Below are 26152 nucleotides of genomic sequence, written 5' to 3'. Positions count from 1 at the left end.
CCCAGGGAAGTCACTTCGGTGCTGCAAATGCAGCGGTTTGACTTCACCCCCAGAGGCACACTCCATCCTCTCTAGAGACAGACAGATGCCTGTGATGTTAACATATGAGAGTGCTGGAGGTGAATTAGTTAAACAAGTTACCCAATCAGAACCCAGGGGGGTGGAGTCAGAGGGACTATAAAACCAGCTCTGGGAGGGGCGAAAGGAGAGGTCGTTGGGTGGTTGGTTGGAGTGGGAGTGAATTGGGGTAGAGTCTGTGGGTAGGTTGAGTTAGTGTAGCGAAATAAGCTGAGTCAGGAACAGTTAGGAGCTAGGAAGACAAGTAAATATCTGAGAGGTGGTTTAGTGAGTGAGAGCAGGTAGCGGAAGTTATAGGTCTGGATAGGCACCCCATGATTGCAATGGACTGATACCGTTTATGAAATCACACGCTTGTTAAACTGCAATAAATAAACAGAAGTTTATGTTCCAATTTAAACCTGACTGGACTCAGTATTGTACCAGGTAGGGCCTGGGTGGTGGCAACGAGAAATCAAGCGGTGGCACAGGGATCAACAGATGGTGAAACATCCGGGGACTCTGTGTGATCACCACAGTAAAAACCACAACAATAGGATGGCTGGAAGTCAACCATAGAACCTTCATCGTTTATGGGTTCACATGATCAATAGCAGTGACAGCAGCAAGAACCTTCAATAAACATGGAACTATGCTTTGCCTAACTTAAGAGGTGTGCTTAGCTGTAGTATATAGAAGACAAAGAGCAAAATGTTGTAAAGGAAGTACCAATTATGGTAGTGGACTGCAAGTATCAGATGTATAGCTCAGAGCAGGTCTTAACGTAATATCTAAAATACACATCCATGGAACAGGGCTGGCCCAAGACATTTTCCAGCCTGAGGTACCGAAGCAAATGCCCCCCAAATAAATCTTCTCTTCCCTTGTAGTAATATTACAATAATAATAATAATAATAATAATAATAATAATAATAATAATAATCTGAAAATCTGCAGTTGCTTCATTCTGTCAAATGGCAGGGCCAGCCCTGTATGTGAAATAGATGTAAACAGGAACTCAAGTCACTACCAGCTTTTTAAAAAGTGGGGTTTTTTTATAGTCAGAGATTTGATAAAGCTTGAACCCAGTGAATGAAGAATAATTGTACTCGCTGCAGGGATTTACAAAGAAATAGCTGCAGACAGTTTACGCCGTGCACCCCAATGAACCCCCAAGAAACTGCTGCTTCGGTAAAAGTGTTTACTGTACCTTTTTGAGGATAGCTGCGTTGTGACTTGAACAGCTTCAAAGGCACATGACACAAGAACAAAAGGGATTACAATCTGTCGAGGACACGGAATTACATTAAGCTAATTGAAATACCGCAGAAAACAAAAAACAACCAACAGCCACAAATTAACATAGCTAGTATTCAAAGAGACAGTCAAGCACATCTTGAGGTTGGCTTTACAAAATCCATCGTTTTGAATGCAAACATTTTATCTAGTTAACAGACCTGTTGCCTTCAGTCATGGCCCTGTAGGTTCTGTGCATTACAATCAGAATATTAATAGTCCTTGTTACAATTCTAATACAGCGGTATATATTTTAGAAATAAACTACTGTGTTATGCCAGGGCTCTTCAAATTATTCTACCTTCACGGAACACTTCCCATACAAATTTGCCTGCTGAGGAACTTCTGGGGCACGTTCTCGACTTCATATTGCCGAGAAAGATTGCCAGTATTTTGTCTGCCTTTACTGCTCTTCTCAGTGAGGAAACTTTGGCAGCTTCCAATGTCGCCATCCCCTGCAATAGCTAGAAAACCACTAGGGGTTTCCAATTTCTGAGCCATTTTCTCTAAGACTGGTACAATTCACTCATTTCTTTGTTCCTCAGAATCCAGTGTTTCTCCCAATTTGCTGAATCTCTGTTTTTCCCCAAATGTAAATGCTGGCTTGCAGTGATGCAACCTTCGCGAGCCTGGTGTCCTCCAGGGCTACAACTCCTATCTGCTGCTGACAGAACTTGCTGGAGGGCACCAGGTTGGCAAAGGCTGGTGTAACACAATCTTCTGAAGTCTCAGCTGGCGCAGTGTTATTATCTCATTGGGCCCGGAGGTGTGACTTGAGACATGCATGATGATAGTGGGTAATCCATTACCTGTTTCACAATGCTTCCCCCTCTGCAACACAGTTTAACATGCTGTATCCCTGAACAGGAATGGATGGATCAGTCAGTTCCCAATTTATCTCATTCCCAGTCCCTTTCGCTTCTTGCGGCTTTCTTTTAAACTGCACTAAAACACGAGAATGGGGCCTTCTCTGCAGTGGCTCCCTGCCTGTGGAAAGCTCTCTCCAGGGAAGTTCGCCGGGCGCCTTCATTATACACCTTTAAGCGCCAGGCAAAAACATTCCTTTTTAACCAGGCCTTTGGTTGATTTGATTGACATCCTATGCCCTTTTAAAATGTGGTTTGTTTTTCTTCCTGGGTGTGTGATTGGGTTGTTGTTTTTATTTTGATTATATATATATATGTATTGTGGTTTTATACAGTGGTACCCTTAGGTTATGAACTTAATTCGTTCCGGAGGTCCGTTCTTAACCCGAAACCGTTCTTAACCTGAGGCGCGCTTTCACTAATGGGGCCTCCCGCTGCCGCTGCGCCGCCGGCACATGATTTTCGTTCTCATCCTGGGGCAAAGTTTGTAACCCAAGGTACTACTTCCGGGTTAGCAGAGTTTGTAACCCAAAGTGTTTGTAACCTAAGGTACTAGTGTATTTTGATTTTGTGCTGAGGCCTCCAGGTATAGGGCAGTATATAAATTCAATAAATAATAAAAAATTAACAATAAAATTTGCAACCCGTTAGTTACAGGTTCACACAGTGGTCCAAGGACTGCCTTCAGAATATAGGATCTTTTCACAAGTAACAAGTGCTCCACGGCTGCTAGAAAGCTTGACTGCTGCCACGACTGCCATGCATACGTTCAAATGTGTGCATAGAAGTCCCTGCAATGGATAACAACCCTCCTCCCAGGGATTTCCATAGCGGGTGGTGGGAGAAAAAGATGGCCACCCCAGGGCAATCATCATCTATTCAACAAGCAGCAGCAACAAACAAGGTTTCATATGGAATTCTGCTTATTTCAGTAGGACCACCTGCCATCCTGGATAGCTCAGCTGGATAAAGCATGGTGTTGATAATACCAAGGTTGCAGGTTCGGTCCCTGTATGGGACAGCTGCCTATTCCTGCATTGCAGGGGGTTGGACTTAGATGATCCTTAGGGTCCCTTCCAACTCTACGATTCTATGAGTCTATGATTTACCGTATTTTTTGCTCTATAAGACTCACTTTTTCCCCTCCTAAAAAGTAAGGGGAAATGTGTGTGCGTCTTATGGAGCGAATGTAGGCTGCGCAGCTATCCCAGAAGCCAGAACAGCAAGAGGGATCGCTGCTTTCACTGCACAGCGATCCCTCTTGCTGTTCTGGCTTCTGAGATTCAAAATAATTTTTTTCTTGTTTTCCTCCTCCAAAAGCTAGGCGCGTCTTGTGGTCTGGTGCGTCTTATAGAGCGAAAAATATGGTACTTTATTTAGCTTGCCTTACAGCTCATGAATATATCTTTTTTAACGTTCCTCGGAAGTCGAACGGCTTCCGAAACACGTTTTTCATTTTTTCCCATTTACTTTGCAGCCAGCCCATTGACCCTCAGTTTTCAAATGTTTGGGAAGCCAAATAGTCTTCTGGAATGGATTACATTTGAAAACAGAGGTTCCACTGTGTGTGTGTGAGTGTGTGTGAGTGTGTGTGTGTGTGTGTGTAGCATTTTGCCTTTAAGAAGTCTTACCAGAGAAGATAGGTTATTTGTGCAGGAACAGTTAAGCTAGAATTGAATAAATCCAATCATATCATTCCCTAAAGGTGCGATTACTAACCTTCCACAACAGCAAGGCTCCCATCAGGAAAGGGCTGAACACAGTCAAGAAGCAATGGACTGAAGTTGGATCAAAACTAGAGACCAAGAATGAAACCAAAGCAAACATTATGTATTTTCTGCAAGTAATATGTTCTACTAAGAAACAGGAGGAGTTTTCCCACCCCCCCTTACAATCAACATTTGAATCATCATGCAACAACCTTTCAAGTCACACGGCTCCTAGATATATAGGCTGTCTCTAGTTTTTTACATAACAAGCAAACAGTTCTTGGATGCTACTTATTGCTATAAAGTTTTATTTCTGCAGCACCTTTTGTTTTACGAAATGTTTCCCACCCTCCGTTTGCTTTCACAACAGGTCAGTACTTGGACAGACAAAGAGTTCTTTTAAACAGGCTGCCAAGAGTCAAAAAATACCCTACTGCTCTGTTGGTACTTGCATAGCAACTTTCTGTTGTTGCTTCATGAAGAATATCTCGTGAGATTCCCTTGTTCTGGTGACCTTTCTGTTGGATTGCTACAATGCACCTGCATGTCAGGCTGCCCTTGAAGATGATCCAGAAGCTTTGGCCGGGAGCTGGGGATGATAAGTGGTTCAACGTGCTAGACTCACAAGGCGCTGGATCTTAAGGAGCTACACTAGCTACCAATATGTTGCTGTACCAAATTCAAGGCACTTGTGGAGTCCTTTGCAACTTGGGAACTAGATATCTGAAGTAGAGTTTCCCTCTGAATAATAATAATAATAATAATAATAATAATAATAATAATAATAATAATTTTTTATTATTTATACCCCACCCATCTGGCTGGGCTTCCCCAGCCACTCTGGGCGGCTTCCCAAAAAATATTAAAATACTGTAATACATCAAACATTAAAAGCTTCCCTAAACAGGGCTGCCTTCAGATGTCTTCTAAAAGTCTGGTAGTTGTTGTTTTCTTTGACATCTGGTGGGAGGGCGTTCCACAGGGAGGACGCCACTACCGAGAAGGCCCTCTGCCTGGTTCCCTGTAACTTGGCTTCTCGCAGTGAGGGAACCGCCAGAAGGCCCTTGGTGCTGGACTTCAGTGTCCGGGTAGAATGATGGGGGTGGAGACGCTCCTTCAGATATACTGGGCCAAGGCCATTTAGGGCTTTAAAGGTCAGCACCAACACTTTGAATTGTGCTCGAAAACGTACTGGGAGCCAATGTAGGTCTTTCAAGTCTCGGCGGCCGTTCCCAGTCACCAGTCTAGCTGCCGCGTTCTGGATTAGTTGTAGTTTCCGGGTCACCTTCAAAGGCAGCCCCACATAGAGCGCATTGCAGTAGTCCAAGCGGGAGATAACCACAGCATGCACCACTCTGGCAAGGCAGTCCGCAGGCAGATAGGGTCTCAGCCTGCGTACCAGATGGAGCTGGTAAACAGCTGCCCTGGACACAGATTTGACCTGTGCCTCCATGGACAGCTGTGAGTCCAAAATGACTCCCAGGCTGCGCACCTGGTCCTTCAGGGGCACAGTTACCCCATTCAGGACCAGGGAATCCTCCACACCTGCCTGCCTCCTGACCCCCCAAAACAGTACTTCTGTCTTGTCAGGATTCAACCTCAATTTGTTAGCTGCCAACCATCCTCCAGACACTCTGTATCAGGCTACTCATGTGTTAAGATGTGACAGGATGGTGCTACTTGACTGCCAAGAGAAATCCATTATGTAGTGACATAGGACAGGGCCTTCTCTGTTGTGGCACCCCACTTATGGAATTCCCCTTCCAACTTCTCTAGACGTAGTTCACAATAGTTACCTGTTCACAGAAGCTATGTTTCCAGTACCAAAAAAGGCTGTCACTTGGAAGAAGACCTGGGTAGGGCTAAGGAAAACACAACATGCTCCTAATTGAGCAAACGGTCACACTTCTTTCACATCCTAGCAATATAAGCATTCCCAATGACAACTTTTCACCACAGGTATAAGATAATTTGTATTTTAAAAAATGGGCACAGTATATAGGCTCAATGCAGCAACAACAGCATTGTTATGTAAACTTTCATTCCTCATAATAATAATAATAATAAATAAATTTTATTTATACCCCACCCTCCCTGGCCAGAGCCGGGCTCAGGGTGGCTAACACCAGTAAAATTACAGTAAAAAACATAATGGGGGGGACCAATTTAAAATACAGGTTAAAATGCAATTTAAAATGCAGCCTCATTTTAAAAGTAGCCCACAGATCAAAACCGTAAGGGGAGGGAAACATAAGGGCCAGACTGAGTCCAAACCAAAGGCCAGGTGGAACAGCTCTGTCTTGAAGGCCCTGCGGAAAGGTGTCAAGTCCCACAGGACCCTAGTCTCTTGTAACAGAGTGTTCCACCAAGTCGGGGCCAGTACTGAAAAGGCCCTGGCCCTAGTTGAGACCAATCTAACCACCCTGTGACTTGCGACCTCCAAAATGTTGTCATTTGTGGACCTTAAGGTCCTCCACGGGGCATACCAGGAGAGGCGGGCCCGTAGGTATGTGGGTCCTAGGCCACATGTATGCTTCCTGTCCCATTGACAAGCACTTTGCTTGTAAAATTATCCACCATTCCAAGCCAGGCCCATCCTAAGAAACCAAGATTTTGCTTTTTTAGAGGGGAAGGGAATGAAAATGAAAAGCCAAGCCATCGCATTGCAACCAGGCCTTGACTCAAGAAAGAAAAAGGATACGAAGAAAAAAGATCTCCGGACGTCATCCAAATGAAGTTGTCGGAACTGTGTTAGATCATTAGTGTATGAAAAGCTGAGAGCAGCAAGCTGTAAAAGAGAGAAGAGAAATCAATGCCACGATGTCAGCTGGTATCCTGTTGATATTAAAGGTATATTTTCCGGGGAGCAAATGAGAATTTAAAGAGTTATTCCTTTAGAGAAGCCCGTGTCTGTTGCTATGAAAGCATCTTCCCCAACAGTTTTATTATACTTTAATGACTCTCAATAAAGTTATCGTTCAAGCAGGATGATCAAGTGGAAATGCTTCTGCTGCCTTAGGTAAGGAAATAACTCCCCGAACTTTCCATTTGCTCTCTTATTTCTTCCTGCTTTTCCCCAAACGTCCTGGAAGGAGACATATTTTCATAATTCAGAAAAAAGGTGATTTTTGCAGCTGAAGCACTCTCCTCTAGTGAGCTACAGCGGGAAGCAATGGAGGTGCCGTATTCGCGGCTGCCGGTTAATTCCTTCCCTCTGGTGCAGTGTTGATTTACGTGGATTGACAGCATAGCACCTAATAACGTCTTATTTCCATTGCTCCCACATTAGAGCACTCAACTAGATAATAGCACTCAGCCAGGTTACTGCAGAGCAAACTGAGCTAGCTCCAGAGAGAGTAAGCATGGTTTGGTTTCTGTCATTCTCCTAGGTGCTAGTTCAGGTGTGGGGAACCTTTGGCCCTCCAGATATTGCTTTGGAAAAAATTCAAAAAACATTTATTCAAAAGTGACAATAAAATACATTTTCAGTCAATATACCTGTACAGTGGTACCTCGGGTTACATACGCTTCAGGTTACATACGCTTCAGGTTACAGACTCCGCTAATCCAGAAATAGTACCTCGGGTTAAGAACTTTGCTTCAGGATGAGAACAGAAATCGTGTTCCGGCGGCGCGGCGGCAGCAGGAGGCACCATTAGCTTCAGGTTAAGAATAGTTCCGGAACGAATTAAGTATTTAACCCGAGGTACCACTGTATTCCCTCCAAAGACACCTCTGTGATGGTGCTGGCATTAAAATACCCTGTTCTGGTCTCCCTTTCCCCCCGCCTTTTATTGAAGAACAGATATTGCTGAACCACAACTCCCATCATGCTTGCTGGGGCTGATGGGAGTTGTAGTCCAGCAGCATCAGGAGGACCAAAGACTCTCCACGCTTGCTCTAGTTTCTCGGTGTAACTGCTAGGGGCTTTGCGCCAGTTGGCTACATTGACTTTTATGGGATCTGCCTGTGCTGTCTTCACCCCTGCAGCCAACCTGAATGCTACATGACCACAGCCTAAAACAGGCATAGGCAAACTCGGCCCTCCAGACTACAACTCCCATCATCCCTGACCACTGGTCCTGTTAGCTAGGGATGATGGGAGTTGTAGTCTCAAAACATCTGGAGGGCCGTGTTTGCCTATGCCTTGCCTAAAACGTGGGTTTAAAATCACTTCCACCCATCAATTTTAAACATATGGTAAGATTTGAGGATTTATGGGTATCAGTTTGCCTAGTGGAAATGGCTGCTGGTACTTGGGATTTTGCATCAACCCTCCCTGGTCCATGACCCTTTTGGGCCACCCTAGTTGAGGGAAAAGAGAATCCTTTTTTTCTTTTATTTGAGAATAATAATGCCTAGCCAAATAATGCCTAGACAACACACACCAGAAGCAATGAAGTCTAATCAAAGTTAGTGTCCCGTAACTAAATGTCTAAATGATATTTACCTACGGTGAAAATAAGGGTTACCTTTGGCTTTGGTGAAATGCCGTAACGTTGTACTGCTTCTTGTTCCATATTTATCCACACAAACATCAACAAAGCCAACGCCAGGGGGAAAAGTGCTTCATATCTACGTCAAAATACATTTGAAATTTAAAAAAAGCAACCCAGCCATCAAATTTATTTTTCCTCCATCACCCTTCCATAACAAATGCTACTAGGTTGGGTGTTTGCATGTGGCAGGACGGTGGTTTGGCAACTTGTTCAACAACTGTGTTGGCCACAGTCAAGCTGAGCTTTCCATATCCACGTTACTTGCAGATTGTTCCGATTAATACAGAAAATGCCAAACAGTTGGAAGAAATATTGCCCTTACTTGGCAATTCTCTCCTCATTTGAAATTGTTACCTTCAAGTCGGGTTCTAGTAAACTGGCAAGTACTATTTATCAGCCTCAGAAATTTATCATCACCTTAGAAATTGGCTGTTTTGTTTGAGCTACATGTTGCGGATGTGGCAAAATTATTTTTAGGGAGAAGTGAACCGAGATGGCCACATTTTGTTGTTCTCAGAAAGCCGGGATGCTTGAAAAATTCAAAATGGCTACTGCCATCAAAGGTGACTGCCTTCTTTTCCACTACAGGGAGCCAATTTCATAGTGGTCAAAAGATGAATGCATCACACACACACACACACACACACACACACACACACACACACTATTACAGAGTGAACCGACTGTTCCTCCAGCAGCCCTTTTTGAGAGCTACTGTATTAAAATACTATGACAAAAGAAAGGGCACTGATTGCAGCTTGCTAAAAATATAAACCTCAGTGTGACATTCCATACAACTCTATTATTACATTTGAAATACTAGGGGAAACTTCTTTTTTTTACATTTGGATTCACCGCCCTTTTCTTTTAGTAATAATATTTCAACCAACCCCCAAGATCCTTTATTTAAAAGCATAGGTTTAAAAGTGGGGGCAGGGATTTCATCTCTTCAAATTTCTGCGTCAAATTCACAAATTTTGGATTGAATTGTTGTTCATCTCCAAATGCTGTTGGAGATCGTAAGAAGTGAAAACTGAATGATTCAAACACTTGTTTTTATTTGATCCCCCTGTGCTGATTATTCCTTCCTCTTTTTTACTTTCTGGTTTCTACTGTATTTTGAAATCATAGTGTGTGTGTGTGTGTGTGTTAGTTATGTGTATGTGTTCTCATGAATCAATGCAATCAAAGGAGCTACCGAAAAATGTTTCAGAGTGTCATACAAATCACTGACTAAATGTTTACTCCACGATGTCGGCAATGAGATTTAAACACACGCAGCATCTGGAACATTGCGTCCTATTGGTTAAATGCAATGGAAGAATGACAAGAATCTGGCAAAATGAAAATACATGACTTTAAAATTGCTTAGGCAAGAGAAAAGCAAAAAAAAATATATGCTGGAAATTCATTTATAAAGTAGAGAGAGAATTACCCTGTACTAAGCAGAAGGTATGTTGACATCAGGGAAAGAAATATGCTCAGCAACCTCGGGAAGAGAAATGTGGGGCTTAGCAGTGGCACTACCAAGGACGAAGCTGCAATAAACACAATATCGTCTGTCAACACCAACATATTTGAATACCCCCCTCAATGACTCTCAAAGCTTGGGAGCAATGTACGACTTGTGTAGTTTGCATTCACATTCCTAGAAGCTAGGGAGAAGGAAAATGGTTTCTTTCCTCACTCTTTGAATTGAAAGCAGTGGAATATCCACCACACAGCAAAAACAAAACAAAAAAAACCATCTGCTACAACAATTCTGAATTTACCCCATGAAAAGAGGTGGCCAAGTTTGGATACAACTTTTTTCATGGGATTTTGCACCACTCATCCAATAGCCTTATATTGTTGTTTGTTGTTTAGTCGTGTCCGACTCTTCATGACACCATGGACCAGAGCACACCAGGCACTGCTGTCTTCCACTGCCTCCCGCAGTTTGGTCAGACTCATGCTGGTAGCTTCAACAACACTGTCCAACCATCTCGTCCTCTGCCGTCCCCTTCTCCTTGTGCCCTCCATCTTTCCCAACATCAGGGTCTTTTCCAGGGAGTCTTCTCTTCTCATGAGGTGGCCAAAGTATTGGAGCCTCAGCTTCACGATCTGTCCTTCCAGTGAGCACTCAGGGCTGATTTCCTTCAGAATGGATTGATTTGATCTTCTTGCAGTCCATGGGACTCTCAAGAGTCTCCTCCAGCGCCATAATTCAAAAGCATCAATTACCAGGCTCAATCGTGCTTATTTGGACAATTGAAGTAAGCATGGCCTGAGTTGTTTCTCTTGAAGGAGTACTTTGGTGCTGGAATGACTATGTATATATGACTGGGGCCCAAGCTGGAATGTAGGGAGAAACAGCTTGAAAGGTAAAAGGTAAAGGACCCCTGGACAGTTAAGTCCAGTCAAAGGCAACTATGGAGTTGCGGCACTCATCTCGCTTTCAGGCTGAGGGAGCCGGCGTTTGTCCACAGACAGCTTTCCGGGTCATGTGGCCAGCATGACTAAATGGCTTCTGGTGCAACAGAACACCATGACAGAAACCAGAGCACACAGAAACGCTGTTTACCTTCCCGCCACAGTGGTACCTATTTATCTACTTCCACTGGCGTGCTTTCAAACTGCTAAGTTGTAGAGAGAAACAGCTTGAAAGACCTAGAACAGAGCCTTCCAAACTTTTCATACTGGTGACACACTTTTTAGACATGCATCATTTCGCGACACAGCAATTCAGTTTTACTAGCAAACCGGATGTTAAACTAAGCCCTTTCCAGCCCCAGGAGGAAGGCAGGGAGCATTCGCACGATACACCTATACACTGCAGCCAACACACTTTCGTGACACACAGTTTGGAAAGCTCTGACCTAGAGGCTGGAAGAAGCCTGCCTTATTGCAAGAGGCACCGAGCAAAATATCAACTGGAAGAAGAGAACAAAGAGCATTCCTCCAGTTCCAGTTTGCGCAGCATCAATGCTATGCATCTGAACTCCACAATAGTTAATGATGCATTTCATTAACGCCAGGCTGAGCTATTAATCTCCAAACCACAGTCCAATTCTAAATCAATATCGCTCATGTGAGCTTGAAGAGGGTGCTGATATTCTCTTTGTCTTTTTTTGCAGGATGGTGCTTATGGATACTTCTATTTATGTATAATCACAGAACATTACCTTTCTGGAACCAGCTGCTGCCAGTCAAGGACATGTCCCTTCAGGTTAAACTCTTAAACAGCAGGAAATGTGTGTCTATATACATATCTTTACATGCCGGACCAGGATAATCCCAGTTAAGGAAAGTAGTGCTTACCTAATGTTGTCCAGCTAATAATCTGATTTGCTGTAGGCAGGCCTTGTTTGTTGTGAAGACTACTGCGAGTACTGTTCACAATGTAAGTTGACAGTGCCAGACTGAGAAACTAATAAAGGAAAGGAAAGGGAGCAATTAATCTGGGTGGTTCCACTATTCTGCAAAGACACCAAAACTTAAGTGTATAAACCAGAACCGACAAAAAGAGAGGAAACGGAAGCAGATTTGGCACTTTTAGCTAGAAAAAGCACCCATGTTTAAAGGGCAAGACACTTGTACAGCTCTCCCACTGTGCACATGTGTTTAAATGGCTGGGGTTCCCGATGCCCCCATGAAGAACGAAATAGTACGTAACCCATCATGCCCTGCCATGTGTATATATTATGGAGAACTCTGGTCCTGTAAATGAGCATGTACAACTGACAGCTTCACAGAGATATTTGTCATTGAAATGCACAGTAGGATTCAAGATGTGATGTGCGAATCTGCACTTGCCCTACATGACTTAAGTTCTTGATCTGAGTAGGGCAGATACGACTGACTATGCCATTTAACCAGCAGGGGGAAAAAGCCTCTACCAGTATAAAGGAGCAGTGGGACACATGTGCGCAGTCACAACAGCTTTTCTATAAGCGTTGTAGCATGCTGGCCCCTACAAGGACACATTTTCTGCATCTCCTGCTCCCTTAGGGGACGGGATAATTGTCAGGAGCTCATCTACACTTGAGAAGGACCCTGGCAGAGACACATGCCCGACTGGCATGTTCTCTCCCTCCTGGTCAATCGTTCGGGAGCTTCAAAAGCTTTCTTCAGCCCGAACATCACAGCGACTGATGTCAACAGACACTGGCACACTTAGGGATCCGCAGAGTCTTCGCAGCTTGCGTATCAGACCTCAGCAACTCAGCATTTTGGCTAATCTACCTTATTTACATATAAATACACACGGAGCACTGCAACATGGCTCCCTCTCTCTCTAGCTTCAGACAACAAAGGACAATCGTCCAGCTTCACAGAACACAGTAACACAAACATCTTGTCTCCGTCACTTCCCGCTCTGTGGAGTCAAAACATACACTGTCATGTGATAGACAAAAATCCCATGACTGCAATCATGGAGCAGGAATTCTAACATCAATAGCCCCGTGGTAGAGCAATGGTTTGCATGCAAAAGGTCCCATCCCCAACACCTGCAGCTAAAAAAAAAGATTAGGTAACAGGTGATGGCAAAGACCAGAGACCCTCAAGGGTTCCTACCACTCAGTGCAAACTGCACTGGGCTCCATGATCTGGAATAATTCAGCACCCTAAGCAGCAACATTGGGGAAATGATGCAGGTCAGACCACAGTGTCGCAGGTAACTGTTGCTTTGCCCACAGTGATGCTGGAGTTGGGAGCCAGGCTATTTGCATCCTCTTGCTGGCATCAATTCCCCCAACTCCATCTCTATACAAGCTCAGTAGCTCATATGGAGGCAGTCAGGTTATTTGTTCTGAACTGCTTATGCAGTTACTGTGGTTTTACATGATACCGGAAAACCCTCAGCACAATCTCAATTTAGCTTTCTGCAGAATTGGCTTGTAGGATGTCTCCCTCTCCCCAAAGGTTCTTGGTTCTTAACTTATACTAATCAGAATCTATCCTTTCACTTTGTCAGACTGGTTTTCTTTGCTTGGAAAAAATATATACAGTAGTTTCAATGCCATGTAGCAACAGTGCTCTTTTGCAAAAATGTTCAGTAATACTGTTCAGGATTATGGGAAAAGCTTGCCAAGTAGCCTGGGCACAGCAAGAAAAGTTAAGAACTACATAAAAAAATCTAAAAATGCAGAAGCTCTAGGAACCACATAGTGCTTAAGATATTTCAATTGGTCATGTTTTCTTGGAGGCATTAAGTATTGTATAACCCCATTATGTTTTGGATGCCACCGCAAAGTACTCAGCAACTCCCAGAGCAAACTGTTGATTCATACTTGCATAACTGCATTTCACACTTGAGTTCACCTAGGCAGAATAAATAGGGAAACGAAACAAACTTTTGGAGGAAGGCTTTCAACAAAGTTTATTTAAGAGCTAGACCTGTCAATAGGAGTCCATTTCCAAGCTTACAGAGTTACAGATTAGAGAGGTAATTAGAGTAGATCACAAAGCAGCAGATCTCTGGCACAGGTTTCTATGCTGGTTTAATAAAACGTTGCCTGGCGTGCCGTCATGTGACAATCCACAGAGAGGGCATTAAGTAATATATGCTGGGCTCTTTTTCCTGCCCTACACAACAACAGCTTAGACTTCGGACTTGAAAATTAATTTAATGCAAACCTTTTCCCCACAACAGCCAGTAAAGGCACTAGCCAGAGTCATCCTGCCGTTCCACTTTATGTTTGTCTATCAATCAAGTTTTATTACAGAGGAACCGAAGTTATTTCCAGCTTCGTCCTTACTTTGCAGCTGGATGGCTGTAAAGGGTAGAGCAGCAAGCCTACGCCCCACATTTGCCCGTTCACTGGAGTCTACAGGGAACTGAAACCGGTGATACTGAACTGTTTGCAGTGGATAAGACAAGGCACGCCAAAAGGGCCTCTCCAAATTGGGTGTGTGGGCAGTAAAACAGCAAATTTAATTCTATACAAACAAGCGTGAGATAAAACTGCCTGTACTGTAATGCCCTTACACAAATCAGGGCTTTTAAGTACAGAGAGGAAACAAGTAAGAAGGGACATGATAAAGGTGTATCTAATGTATGAAGTGGACAGAGTGAAGTACCGTATTTTTCGCTCCATAAGGCGCACCGGACCATAAGGCACACCTAGTTTTTAGAGGGGCAAATTAAGAAAAAAAATCTTACTTCCCCCCTCAGCCCCAAAGAATGAAGAAGCCAAGACAGCGAGCGGGATCCATCCCGCTTGCTGTTTTGGCTTCCTCTTTAGCCGCGCGCAACCTCTCTGGCAAGGAGAGGCTGTGCGCGGCTATGGCAATACCCCCACCTCCCGCAAAAGCCCACAGGAGCTGCGCACCCTTTAAGGAGCGCGCGGCTCCTGTGGGCTTTTCTATGAGGAGGGAGAAGGGACTGACTGGCCGCGTCAGTCCCTTCTCCCTCCTGAGGAAAAGCCCGCAGGAGCCGCGCGGAGCTTGTGTGCGGCTTTTGGGGGCTTTCACTGCCTGCCTCCCCCCTGCATTCGCTCCATAAGATGCACACACATTTCCCCTTACTTTTTAGGAGAGGAAAAATGTGTCTTATGGAGCGAAAAATACGGTATTTCTTCCTGTCTCATAATACTAGAACTCAGGGAGATCAGATGAAGTTTGTAGTAATGGGATGCTGGAAGATTCAAGACAGGAGAAAAAAGAAAGCACTTTCTGCTCCCTATGGAATTCACTCCGCAACGAAAGAGTCGTCTTTTAGCAGGATTATTGCAATAACCTGTACTCTCACAACAGTGTATATTTAAAGTTGATGAATAAAAGAATAAGTTAATTTAGAATATGCAGGGAATGTAAAAAAATAATAATAAAAAAATTAAGGAACCGAAGAAAGAGGAAGTCAAGTTTTGAAATGTTAGGATTGTAAAACTATCTAAATGTATATAACTGAAAATCATAAATAATTCTTTTATAAAAAAAGAACCTCGTCTTTTGTATCACTCAATAAAACAAATATTTCTAAGCAGTTGTCATTGAAACAACAGAAGTACAACAATGTCATTCAATGATCCTAAAAAATAGGACCAAACAGAACAAAACCTATCTCTAATGAAGTTGTAACTTTAGTTTCTATTGTACACTGTTAAATGATTTTATTCATTTTGCTTTTTTAATAATAATAATAATTTTATTATTTATACCCTGACCACCTGGCTTGGTTTTTTACTTTTCCCCCCATTGTTTTTACCAAACATTTAAATTTATTTGCAGGGGAGGAGATCCACATAGAGATTTTATTTACAGTTAAGCAGTAAAGAAAAGTTACAAAATACAGTGGTACCTCTACTTACGTTCACCTCCGGTTGCCTATCCTTCAGGATACGTATGTGGCAAACCCGGAAGTATTTTTCCAGGTTTTGCCGTGCGCACATGCGCAGAAGCGCACATGCGCTAGCACAGAAGTGGTCCCTCCAGTTGCGGAAACCTCTGGATCCGACCAGAGCTCCGGAATGGATCCCGTCCGCAACCGGAGGCACCACTGTAAATATAAGCTATAGAGTACAAATAAAACTGAGCAGTGTACACAACAGAGAACTAAGAGTCAGAGTCCAGGAAAGCTCGGGTAAATGTATAAGTCTTCAAGAGGCATTTAAAGGCCATTACGATCTCTTCCTCACAAATTACCCAAGGGAGGGAATTCCAGATGGTGGGTCTGTGTTGTCACCAAGCATCAGCCAACAAAGCCCTTCCCAAATATTTTGAATCAATTTTCTATTTTGCTCATTTCTATAAAAGTTGCACACAACAGCAGCCACCATGCTTGCTTTCTTTTGTTCCATCTTCACAGCAACAGAGCTGTTTATTATAAGGAATTCCCAATAAACGCCCTCAAGTACAGCAGAAGGAAATCAGTTAAATCTAGTTTTAGAAAATAGCAGCTAATATTTGGGAACAGGCAAATATTGAAAGGCACCGGGGAAGGGAGGCTGGAAGAATCCAGTAATAAAATGAAGGCTTCACTAGGCCTTTTTCTTACATGGCAGACCTCACCCATAACAGCCGATAAGGAGAGGAAGAAGTCAATATGAAGAGTTTACTAGGCTAGATACATTTAAATATGTAACACAAAAAATGTACCCAGGTAATTCCAACCTGGAAGGCATCTGTACTCAGTTGTTCCCAAACATGTTTATTCAGCAACAGCACAAAAAGATGGAAGCTGGGGTGGATCTGTTTGCTCTGCAAACATAAAGAGCAACATTAAATTTGTCTTTTCCATTATGAAAATGTACTATACACACTGAGGGTTGGGTGGGAATGCTGCGTGGAAGCCAAAACAGTCCTGTTTTAGGCTGATCAAGGCTGTTCTTACAACAGTATTTGCGTTCTATGTTGGTACCAACAACAAAAAAACTCATAGAAGTTTGCCATTTTATTGGGTTCTCACTTACTTACTTACTTACTTACTTACTTACTGAAGGAATATACTTGAGAAGCTTCGCAGAGCCCTTCAAGAGACATAGGTGTTGTGAGTGAAAAAATGAAACAAACCATAGAATATGAAGTAGTATGATTTTGTGCAGCCTGATTAATGCAAATAATTAAATAAATGTCTATTTATTTGGCTTCACAGAAACGGCTTGGTAGTCGTGTTTCGAGCTCATTCAAGAACCCAGGAAAATGGCATAGGATTAATGTTTAAGTTAGACGTAACTATCTCTGCAGAATTTGAATTTTTCAGTTTCCAAATACCAAAGCTAACTAAATTGCCTTGGGTTTGTGGGGAGGGAAGTCAACAGCTCACAAATGTTTTTACTTCTTTCAGCAAACGTAGGACCACTTTGCACATGACATACTAGATAGGGGTGTTTCTAGAACATTCCAAAAAGGAGTGCCAACTTGGCCCCGCGACAGTGGGTTCCGGGGGCCATGGGTGCCATGCAGCGTGCATAAGCCTGGCACGAAAATCTGTGGGTGCCCGGTTCCTACATGGGGAATTTTGTGGGTGCTCAGGCACCCAGGGAGCAGTTGGCACCTATGCCCCAAGATGTTTTGAATGTTCATTTAAACAGTGAATAAACGTTTACAAGCGTATCTGCCACACAAGTATACATGTGCCCCTCAAGCAGCTCTTGATTTTGTTTGGCAGCGATAACGTAAAAAATTCCTGATAGCTTGCTACTACTGAGCAGTGTGTGAAATGGCCTTGACGGGGAGATAATCAGAGGCAGCTTCCCTTCTCATTCACAACTAAAACCTGCTGTCATGGCTGCCCAGCTCATCATATTCCTTCATTCCTTGGGAGTGTTAACCTCATGCACCATTCTGTCGTCTGAGGGAGCTCTTTAAAGGTTCTTAATGCAAAAAACAGGATAAGGAGAGCCTTCGCACCTGAGAACTTCCAGATAATTTAGCCAAAGCCAGACCCCAATTTGACTGAGGCTTTACACTACAATGGACTCAGTTTAGCATTTAGCCAAGGCATGCATCAAACAGCAAAAAGATAAGGCTAAACACCGTTTATATTAGCTAAACTGAAGATGGATTTGCAAACATTAATCCTGAGGGTAGGACTGCTTTCCTTTGAAAGGTTATACAACTTAATCACAATTCTCTTATAGGAAGTTATTGACTCCTAATTTAGGGTCCTTATTTACTGTAGCCAAATAAAATTCCCCCGGAGATGGCTTGGTTGGAAACCTATTTGGATTCTTTGTGGGCGTCATTTGAACTGTTTTCATTCCTGGAGGTTTGCTTTGTGGCAAAGCCAGCATGCCAAATCAGTCTGAGCAAATTCTGGTCACGAGGAGAGAGGAAAACGGGGGGAGGGGGGGGACAAGGATAAAGCGAAGTATTTCAAAGAAAGTAAAAAGGTGACTTTCATTAAAAGGTTGTGGCAAATTACATGGTTGCAATCCTTTTTGCTTTTTATCTTAATCAGTTCAGCTCCTTAATTCTTCCATCAATACCACATTTACAGTGACATCTAGTGGCAACGAAGAACATGCTTTGGGGAGAAATTAAACTCTTGCCGAGAACTACTATGTTTTGAAAAATTATATTTAGTACCTATTAGAGCCAGCCTACAGCATATTTTCTTTTTACATGTACACTAGGTAGCAATACAGTGGTACCCCGCAAGACGAACGCCTCGCAAGACGGAAAACCCGCTAGACGAAAGGGTTTTCCGTTTTGGAGGTGCTTCGCAAAATGAATTTCCCTATGGGCTTGCTTCGCAAGACGAAAGCCCATAGGGAAATCTCTGGGACAGCGGGGAAGCGCAGCGCATTTAGAAGCGCTCGGGGAAAGCAGCGCACTTCGCTGCTTTGCCCAGAGTGCTTTTAAATGTGGGCGGCGGTGAGGGAATCCCTTGGCCCCCCGCCGGACTTCCCGAAGCTCTTTTGAAGTCCGGCGGGGGGCCAAGGGATTCCCTCACCGCCGCCCGCATTTAGAAGCGCTCGGGGAAAGCAGTGCACTTCGCTGCTTTCCCCGGAGTGCTTTTAAATGCGGGCGGCTGGGAGGGAATCCCTTGGCCCCCCGCCGGACTTTCCGAAGCTCTTTTGAAGTCCGGCGGGGGTCCAAGGGATTCCTTCCCAGCCGCCCGCGTTTAAAAGCACTCCGGGGAAAGCAGCGGGGGGTCCCGGGGAGGTTTTAAAATGCTGGGGATCGGGAGCGAAGCGCTGCCGACCCCCAGCATTTTAAAATCTCCCCGTGTCCCGGGGAGATTTTAAAATGCTGGGGGTCGGCAGCGCTTCGCTCCCGACCCCCAGCATTTTAAAACGCTGTTCCGAAGGGGGGGGCGGGAACACCTGCCCCAGCCGCCCCACTTCGGAACGCTGTTCCGAAGCGGGGAGGGGGGGCGGGGACACCTGCCCCAGCCGCCCCACTTCGGAACGCTGTTCCGAAGCGGGGAGGGGGGCGGGAAGACCTGCCCCAGCCGCCCCACTTCAGAATGCTGTTCCGAAGCGGGGAGGGGGGGCGGGAAGACCTGCCCCAGCCGCCCCACTTCGGAACGCTGTTCCGAAGCGGGGAGGGGGGCGGGGACACCTGCCCCAGCCGCCCCACTTCGGAACGCTGTTCCGAAGCGGGGAGGGGGGGCGGGGACACCTTCTGAAGGCGGACAGGGGGCGAAAGTCTTTGTCCCCCTGCCTGCCTTCCCAGGGGCTTTTAAATCGCCCCGGACAGCGGAGAAGTCCTCCGCTGTCCGGGGCGATTTTAAAATGCCGCCCGCCAGCATTTTAAGATCGCCCCGACAGCGGAGAAGTCCTCCGCTGTCCCAGGGTTTTTTAAAATGCTGGGGGTGGGAAGAAAAGCCCTTGTCCCCCCCCCAGCCTTCAGAAGAGGTCCGGGGACAGACTGTCCCCGGACCTGGTCTGAAGGCGGTTTCCCTAGGAACGCATTAATTGATTTTCAATGCATTCCTATGGGAAACCGTGCATCGCAAGACGAAAAAACCGCAAGACGAAGAGACTTGCGGAACGAATTAATTTCGTCTTGCGAGGCACCACTGTAATTAATGTGCAGTCCACTGGAACTAGAACATTTTCAACCCTGTGATGAGCCACGCTTCAAAATTTTCTAACAGAGTTCATGGGAAATATGTTGACAGTAGCTCCAATTTATGCATAATCTCCAACTGGAAATAATTAAATATTTCTAACAGAGCACCTTTCCTAAGTGCTTAAGTGCTTCACACACATTGTCGCAGTAATCTTACAGCATCAGTGTTAAGGTATAAGCCAGTCTTCTTATTTTCATATTATAGATGGGTGTCATAAAAGGGAAGTATAGCTCTGGGATTTTTTCCAGAGCAGAAGAGATGATGCTTTCTGCCAGTACATCAAGATAACTGAAGGACTCGCTTTACTCCAGCAAGTGAATCAGGAAATAACAATGCTTTTATATCTGCATGTGACAGATTAGCAGAAGTAAAAAAAAGGGGGGGGAGAAAATAAGCAAACAGAGGCTGGGTGCTCCCTTCCTTTTTTTTGATGGGGTTTCTACTTCAAGCTAGCAGTTTAAATATTAATTTTTCTTTGCAAGATGGTTTGCATTTTTAATTAAACACCAAAGTTTGCATCTCGTCTGGCTGAACTTTTGCTAAAGCTCAGTGTAATTCACAAATTGAGCCTGTGCAGTCAGAAACAAGCACCGTCACGTTCAATGGCACTTAATTCCAGATAAGTGCAGGATGGCAGGCATACTGATGCTGAGAATTTTGGTGTTTTGCTATTTATTTATCGGATTTCTAGAGCATCCTTCTTCGCACAGTGAACTCAGGCCAGTTTCCAACATGCTACATTCAGTATAAAGTAATAAAACACAATAGAAAACCAACCATTTAAAAATTACAGCAGCACAGGGGGCAGGGGAAACAACAGTATCAACTAATTTATCCCATCCACACCTTCAGGGAGAGGGAATTTCACAGTCGAGGCACCACAGCAGAAAAGGCCCTCTCTCATATCACTGCAAAGTGGGCTGAGCCTATCGGCATGACGAGAAAAAGAGTGTCCCAGTGTGTAACACTGGGTTGTACAGAATTCATAGATCTACAGTGGATAGGGCCTGATATATTAGTGGGACAGTTTCTCCTCTATTCCCCAGCATGCTTGCACAATTTTATGGGTATCTTCTTTTACATTTTAGAGGTCGCGCATACTTAATACATAAGAGGGGAGTTCTTTGAGTCTACTAAGAAAAGAAAAAAAGAACTTTAAGAGAAAGAGTGGATATGTGTATATTCTCACGGAGGAAGTTTCAATGGCATCTCATGCCTAAGCAAAAACAGTAGGTTTACATTCTGAAATGACCTGGTTTCATAACACACAACAGATACTCAGAAAATATACTCTCTATATAATGATGAAGCTTAACCTATTTTGACAAAGTGGTTTGGGGCCATAAGCCAAGGATGTTCTTTATCTCCCCCCCCAACGCCCCCAGTGCCAGCCCTGCACAACCATCTTTGTCCTGAATTCTTGGCACGAAGGACAAAGAGGAAATATTTTAAGTTTTTTACAAAACGAGCAGACACGAGAAAAATTGGTGAAAGGAAAGAGGACTGCATTGGTTTTATTTATGATCTGTGCGAGTAACTTTGAAAAGTTTTGTTTGCGCGTCCCTCCGACAAGCATTTTCAATGCGGCTTTGAAATATATCCCAGGTAAGTAATAGTAAAGGAAACCAATTTACCCGCACCCCAAAATCATGGAACCTGTAAAGGGAATTGGGGGTTGCTTGTGCGTAAAGGTTGCTGATGCTCCAGGCAACGTTCCCTGGCTAAACCTTTCCCTGGCTGGACAGCCCTTTATCCGTGGCTGTGTCAGTCGCTGGCAGAATCCGTCAGTGGGCGTTTCCTGAACTTCTTCCAACATAAAAACTCCTTGACACCAAGTCTCCGCCTAGACTCCCTGCGAGGAAGTCTTCTGCGCAGAGTGGGCGTGGCCAGCGGAGGTCCTGGACTCTCCCCGCTGGTCTCTGTGGAAGAGTCCTGGAGCCCTCTCTCCGAGGTCCTTCCCTGCTCCCCTTTCTCCCAGGTGTCACTCTGATTTCCTTCCCCAAAGGAAGTGTTCTCTCTCCCTCTGCTGGTCCCTTCTCCCGCATCATCGGGGAGCCTTACCTCCACTCTTGGCTCTGATGGTAGTTCCCTGACAGAACCATTAGGCTTATTCTGAGCCAATTCGAGTTAAAATGGGGGCACGGCAAGGTCTGACTGTTCCTCCAGCACCACCCCCACCCCTGGTGAGCTTCAAGATACCTCCCCAATACAAATGCCTAACTCCACCTTCATGAACGCTTGAAGGTCCAACTGCTGCTGCATCTCCTGCTCCAGAAGTTAAGATCCCTGGCTTCCTTCTGCAGCGGCACCAGAACTGTTTTGCTTCTCTGTACAATTGCCCAGGAAAGGGCTGCACGTAATAATCTAAAGACGCTTCCTAGAGTTTTTTTATTATTACCATATTTTCACTCTATAGGACGCACCCAACCTGAGGACGCACCTTGTTTTAGAGGGGGAGAACAAGAAAAAAAAATTCTCCCCATCTCTGCTCAGCGCCCCTTCAGCGAAGCGGCAGGAGAAACAGAGCCCCTTCCATTTCTCCTCCCGCTTGGCTGAAGGGGTGCTGCGCAGCTCTCCCTCTCTGCTGAAGCCAGGAGAGTCTTGCTCTCCCGGCTTCGGCAAAAGGAACCTGAAGCCTTCGGAGCGCAGCAAGAGTTCCCGCTCTCCAGGCTTCAACGAAAGCAACGCGTAGCCTCCGGAGCGCGGAGGGAGCGCTCCCTCTGCGCTTCGGAGGCTTCGTGTTGCTATCGCTGAAGCCAAGGAGCCTGCATTCGCTCCATAGGATGCACACACATTTCCCCTTAATTTTTGGAGGGGGGGAAGTGCGTCCTATAGAGCGAAAAATACGGTAGGTTTAAAAGCCACTTTTACCCACACGGTCACAACGAGCTGAACAGCTGTTCCACACAGCTTTGAAACATTTTTACAAAACCCCGAGGAGAAGGATGGCAATCAGCCATCAGACTATCACAAAAGCACGTGCAAGATACTGTCAGACCCATGCATGGGTTGGTTCCTATATATGTGGACTATTCCACCTATTAATAGCACACAGAGGGAACAAACCACAACCGCTGACCTAGTGTTAAATGCAGACTAGGAGATCATGGTTTGGGTGTAGCAGAGAAATGGACCAAAAATGCGAATTCATGGTTTGTCGTGATGCAGGCTCCCTTGACTCAACAGCAAGTTTCCAAAATGAATCGGTTACACAGAGATCCTCCTTTGTAAACATGGAGCGTTCTAGCATTCACAACAGATTAGAGAAACACATTTGGAGCTCTGCTTGCTCCTTGGAGGTGCTGCGTTGTGGCCAATCATTACAAGTGCCTTAAGAAATATCAAATCAGTGGGGAAACTTGTGGTAAAAAGTAAGCTGACCCAGAAGAATAGGCAGAACTGAATTTTTTTTAATATTGACTGCATAAATGAAAGCTACACTTCTCAATAATTCATGTTTACAGAAGTCACTGACCTGAAAGAGGTATATTGTGAGTTCTTTACAAGGCATGTGTTTCTTTTTCTGTTTCCAGAGGCATGTCACCAGGTAAGATGAAGCCAGCAACAGAATCAGCAACCCTGCTGTGGTTCTATGAAATATAAGACATTTGTGAGGTTGTGTGTTTTTTTAAAGAATATATAGCTTTAGGAATTATTTTCATGAAGTTGAAATCATGTTACTGAAGGGCAACTACACAACATACATAAAACATTAATTTAAGCTTTTGGGAACTAGGAGGAAGACAGAGTCAAGACGTTTTGACTATGTCCTCCTTCCCTTTCACAAGACTCTGTTTCACCATAACTTCACAATTTCCCGTATTGTGCCAAAAATTTAAAAAGCCACTAACTTGGTAATTTACAGAGGAAGAATTGCCTTCCAGTAACTAAGCAAGGAAGTTGTATAAACATTGGTTCCTTTCTCAGTGAATGACTGCATCTCCTAACACTACCAGGTCCCAAGTCCACTTGCGGGCCCTTCGGTCCCTCTGTTTGCAGAGAAGAGCCTGCAAATCATGTCACCAATACTGTGACTGCAGGCCTCTAACTTCTGTTCTTCGCCTCTGCTCCCAGGACCCAGAAGGCAGTCCCCAACAATGTTGTTTCAGTGGCTTTCCCTCTTCATGGCAGGGAAGCAGAGAAAGGAGGAAAGGTCTCCATAGAGCTCATAGCTCTACAACTAGTAGGAGCTATTAGAAATATCTAACTCTATTCTGAAAGAAGACTGAAACGAGGATAGGATTTCCCCCAAGGAAGGATACATTTATAGAGAGAAACCACTCTAGGATGCCTTTCTCCAGCAAAGAGGAGAGCAGGGCTCCAAAAATGAAGTTTTCAATAACAAACCTCATTGGGAAAAACAAAAAACCCATGCATTTCCTCCACAATTACCTTATTTAAATTCTGGAATTCAACAATAGTGGTGATACGCTTTCAATAACATAATCCCCGCCCAATGAAAACGAAATCTGTGCATGCCAAAGGAGGCTTGGAATAATTTTATTTGTACTCTTACACTAGAGAGAAACTTGGCTTTCTTCCTACAACAGGCATCAAGGGGAAGACTGCCAGAAGCAAACACGACAGAATCCAGCTTAGCACGATGGTCTACAGCAATGAAAAGAAACACCAAATAAATGTGCGAATAAAACTAATTACGGGAACTGAAATACGAAGTGGAAACAGCAAGGTTCAGGTGAGGTCATGTCAAAATTGCCATTTGGAAGTCTCCGAATCCTCAATAAAAACATGCCTGCACCAAATGCAACCTTCTGCCTCACATGTCATTTAAGAGTTATCCTTCGCACTCTTAAATGTTTCTCGGTGGCCTGGGACCTCCAAGATGTTTTTGTTTGAAGACCATAAGGTCCTCCGTGGGACATACCAGGAGAGGTGGTCCCGTAGGTACGAGGGTCCTAGGCCGTATAGGGCTTTAAAGGTTAAAACCAGCACCTTAAACTTGAAATTAGAGAAGCCTTTCAACCCCATTCTCAAGAACATACTTAAAGCTCTGTGACATTAAAGCAGAAAGGGACTTAGGAGCCACATGGATTTTGTGTAATGACCAGCTGGCTGCTATGAGAATTGCGCAACTTTTAAGAATTGGTGCCTGAAATTGCTTGTTTTTCTCCATCCTCATTCTCCCCACCCCCACCACCTCCATCCTCATTTTCCCCACCACTTTTGGATCATGGCTTTTCGATTGCAAGCCTGAGGGAAAGGACAGTCTCTCGTTTTTTGGATCTATAAGCCACCCTGGGATGCTTTTCGGCTGAAGAGTGGGGTAAAAATATCTTAAATTAGTAAAAGAATCAGAATCTCTCTGCACATTAAATACCTTTGCTTGGTTCCACTGCTGAGTAACCAATGGCCACATGGAAAAGATAATCAGGCCAAAACTGAGGGAGGAGCGATAGAAAAATGAGAAAACCTAGATTTAGAAATGGAATGGAGGTAGAGGAGAGAAATACAGACATGTTAGCAAGACTGACATTCTCCTCAAACAAATAATATCCCAAATAATATCTTCTTAGCCCAGTTTTAATTTCTCAAAACATTTCCTTTATTCATCCTTTTCATTATAGTTTAAATGTATGATTTATTTATTTTTTTAAAAAAGGTTTCCAATGAAGTAAAGGAAGCCAATTAATGAAATCAATAATTAGGTGTATCACTTACTAATATTTCAATTCCCAGGATGCAAATGAGTAAGAATCCAGCAAGCTGAGCTGGCTGAAAGTTCACGAAAGACGCCACTAGTCTCTGAATAACTGGGTATCTGTTTGAAAAGATTACATTAGGCAATTATTATTTTTATCAGATCAGGAAGTACATAAAGATTGTCACCTAACAAGGACCCTCAATGCCTATGAACTGGAAACAGCAGTTTCCAGTGCAGCACGAAACGAGAGAATAACTATTTACCGACATGACTTTAATTATCTACTTTCAAATTTTGTGTGGCACAAGTTTCTGTTTCGTATACATCAGTTTACAAGGCAGTGAACTTAGAAAGACGAAAGACATCATATGTTGCCTGGATCAGAGGGGTGCCTTCAGTAGCTAAAGAGCAGAATTAAATTCTGCAGACTTTCCTATCCCTCACTCAGAGTCCAGACACAACACTTCCTTCATCCTCTCCCGCTACACATAGTTCAAATGCCCAGTTTGCCCTTTCCCTCAACTATTCCACGAAGGCGGAATACCAAACGAAACGAAAT

General features: G+C 44.1%; 1 protein-coding gene across 4 annotated transcripts in view; it reads right to left on the bottom strand.

Moving 5' to 3' along the window:
- PIGN (phosphatidylinositol glycan anchor biosynthesis class N) overlaps window positions 1-26152 on the bottom strand; it is an 86618-nt gene that overhangs the window by 19358 nt on the left and 41108 nt on the right. For all 4 annotated transcript variants that reach the window (XM_083519140.1, XM_083519137.1, XM_083519138.1 and 1 more), the window contains 11 exons: window positions 25611-25710; window positions 25270-25362; window positions 24448-24539; window positions 23407-23521; window positions 11729-11837; window positions 9864-9966; window positions 8402-8504; window positions 6631-6717; window positions 5726-5781; window positions 3940-4015; window positions 1269-1342 (listed from right to left, as the gene is read on the bottom strand). In XM_083519140.1, the coding sequence (XP_083375266.1) occupies window positions 1269-1342; window positions 3940-4015; window positions 5726-5781; window positions 6631-6717; window positions 8402-8504; window positions 9864-9966; window positions 11729-11837; window positions 23407-23521; window positions 24448-24539; window positions 25270-25362; window positions 25611-25710 (1008 nt within the window). The remainder of the gene's footprint in view (window positions 1-1268; window positions 1343-3939; window positions 4016-5725; window positions 5782-6630; window positions 6718-8401; window positions 8505-9863; window positions 9967-11728; window positions 11838-23406; window positions 23522-24447; window positions 24540-25269; window positions 25363-25610; window positions 25711-26152) is intronic.

The sequence above is a fragment of the Podarcis liolepis genome (assembly GCF_965112155.1).
Source record: "Podarcis liolepis genome assembly, chromosome: 8".
NCBI classification, from domain to species: domain Eukaryota; kingdom Metazoa; phylum Chordata; class Lepidosauria; order Squamata; family Lacertidae; genus Podarcis; species Podarcis liolepis.
This window is presented reverse-complemented; position numbering and strand designations above follow the sequence as displayed.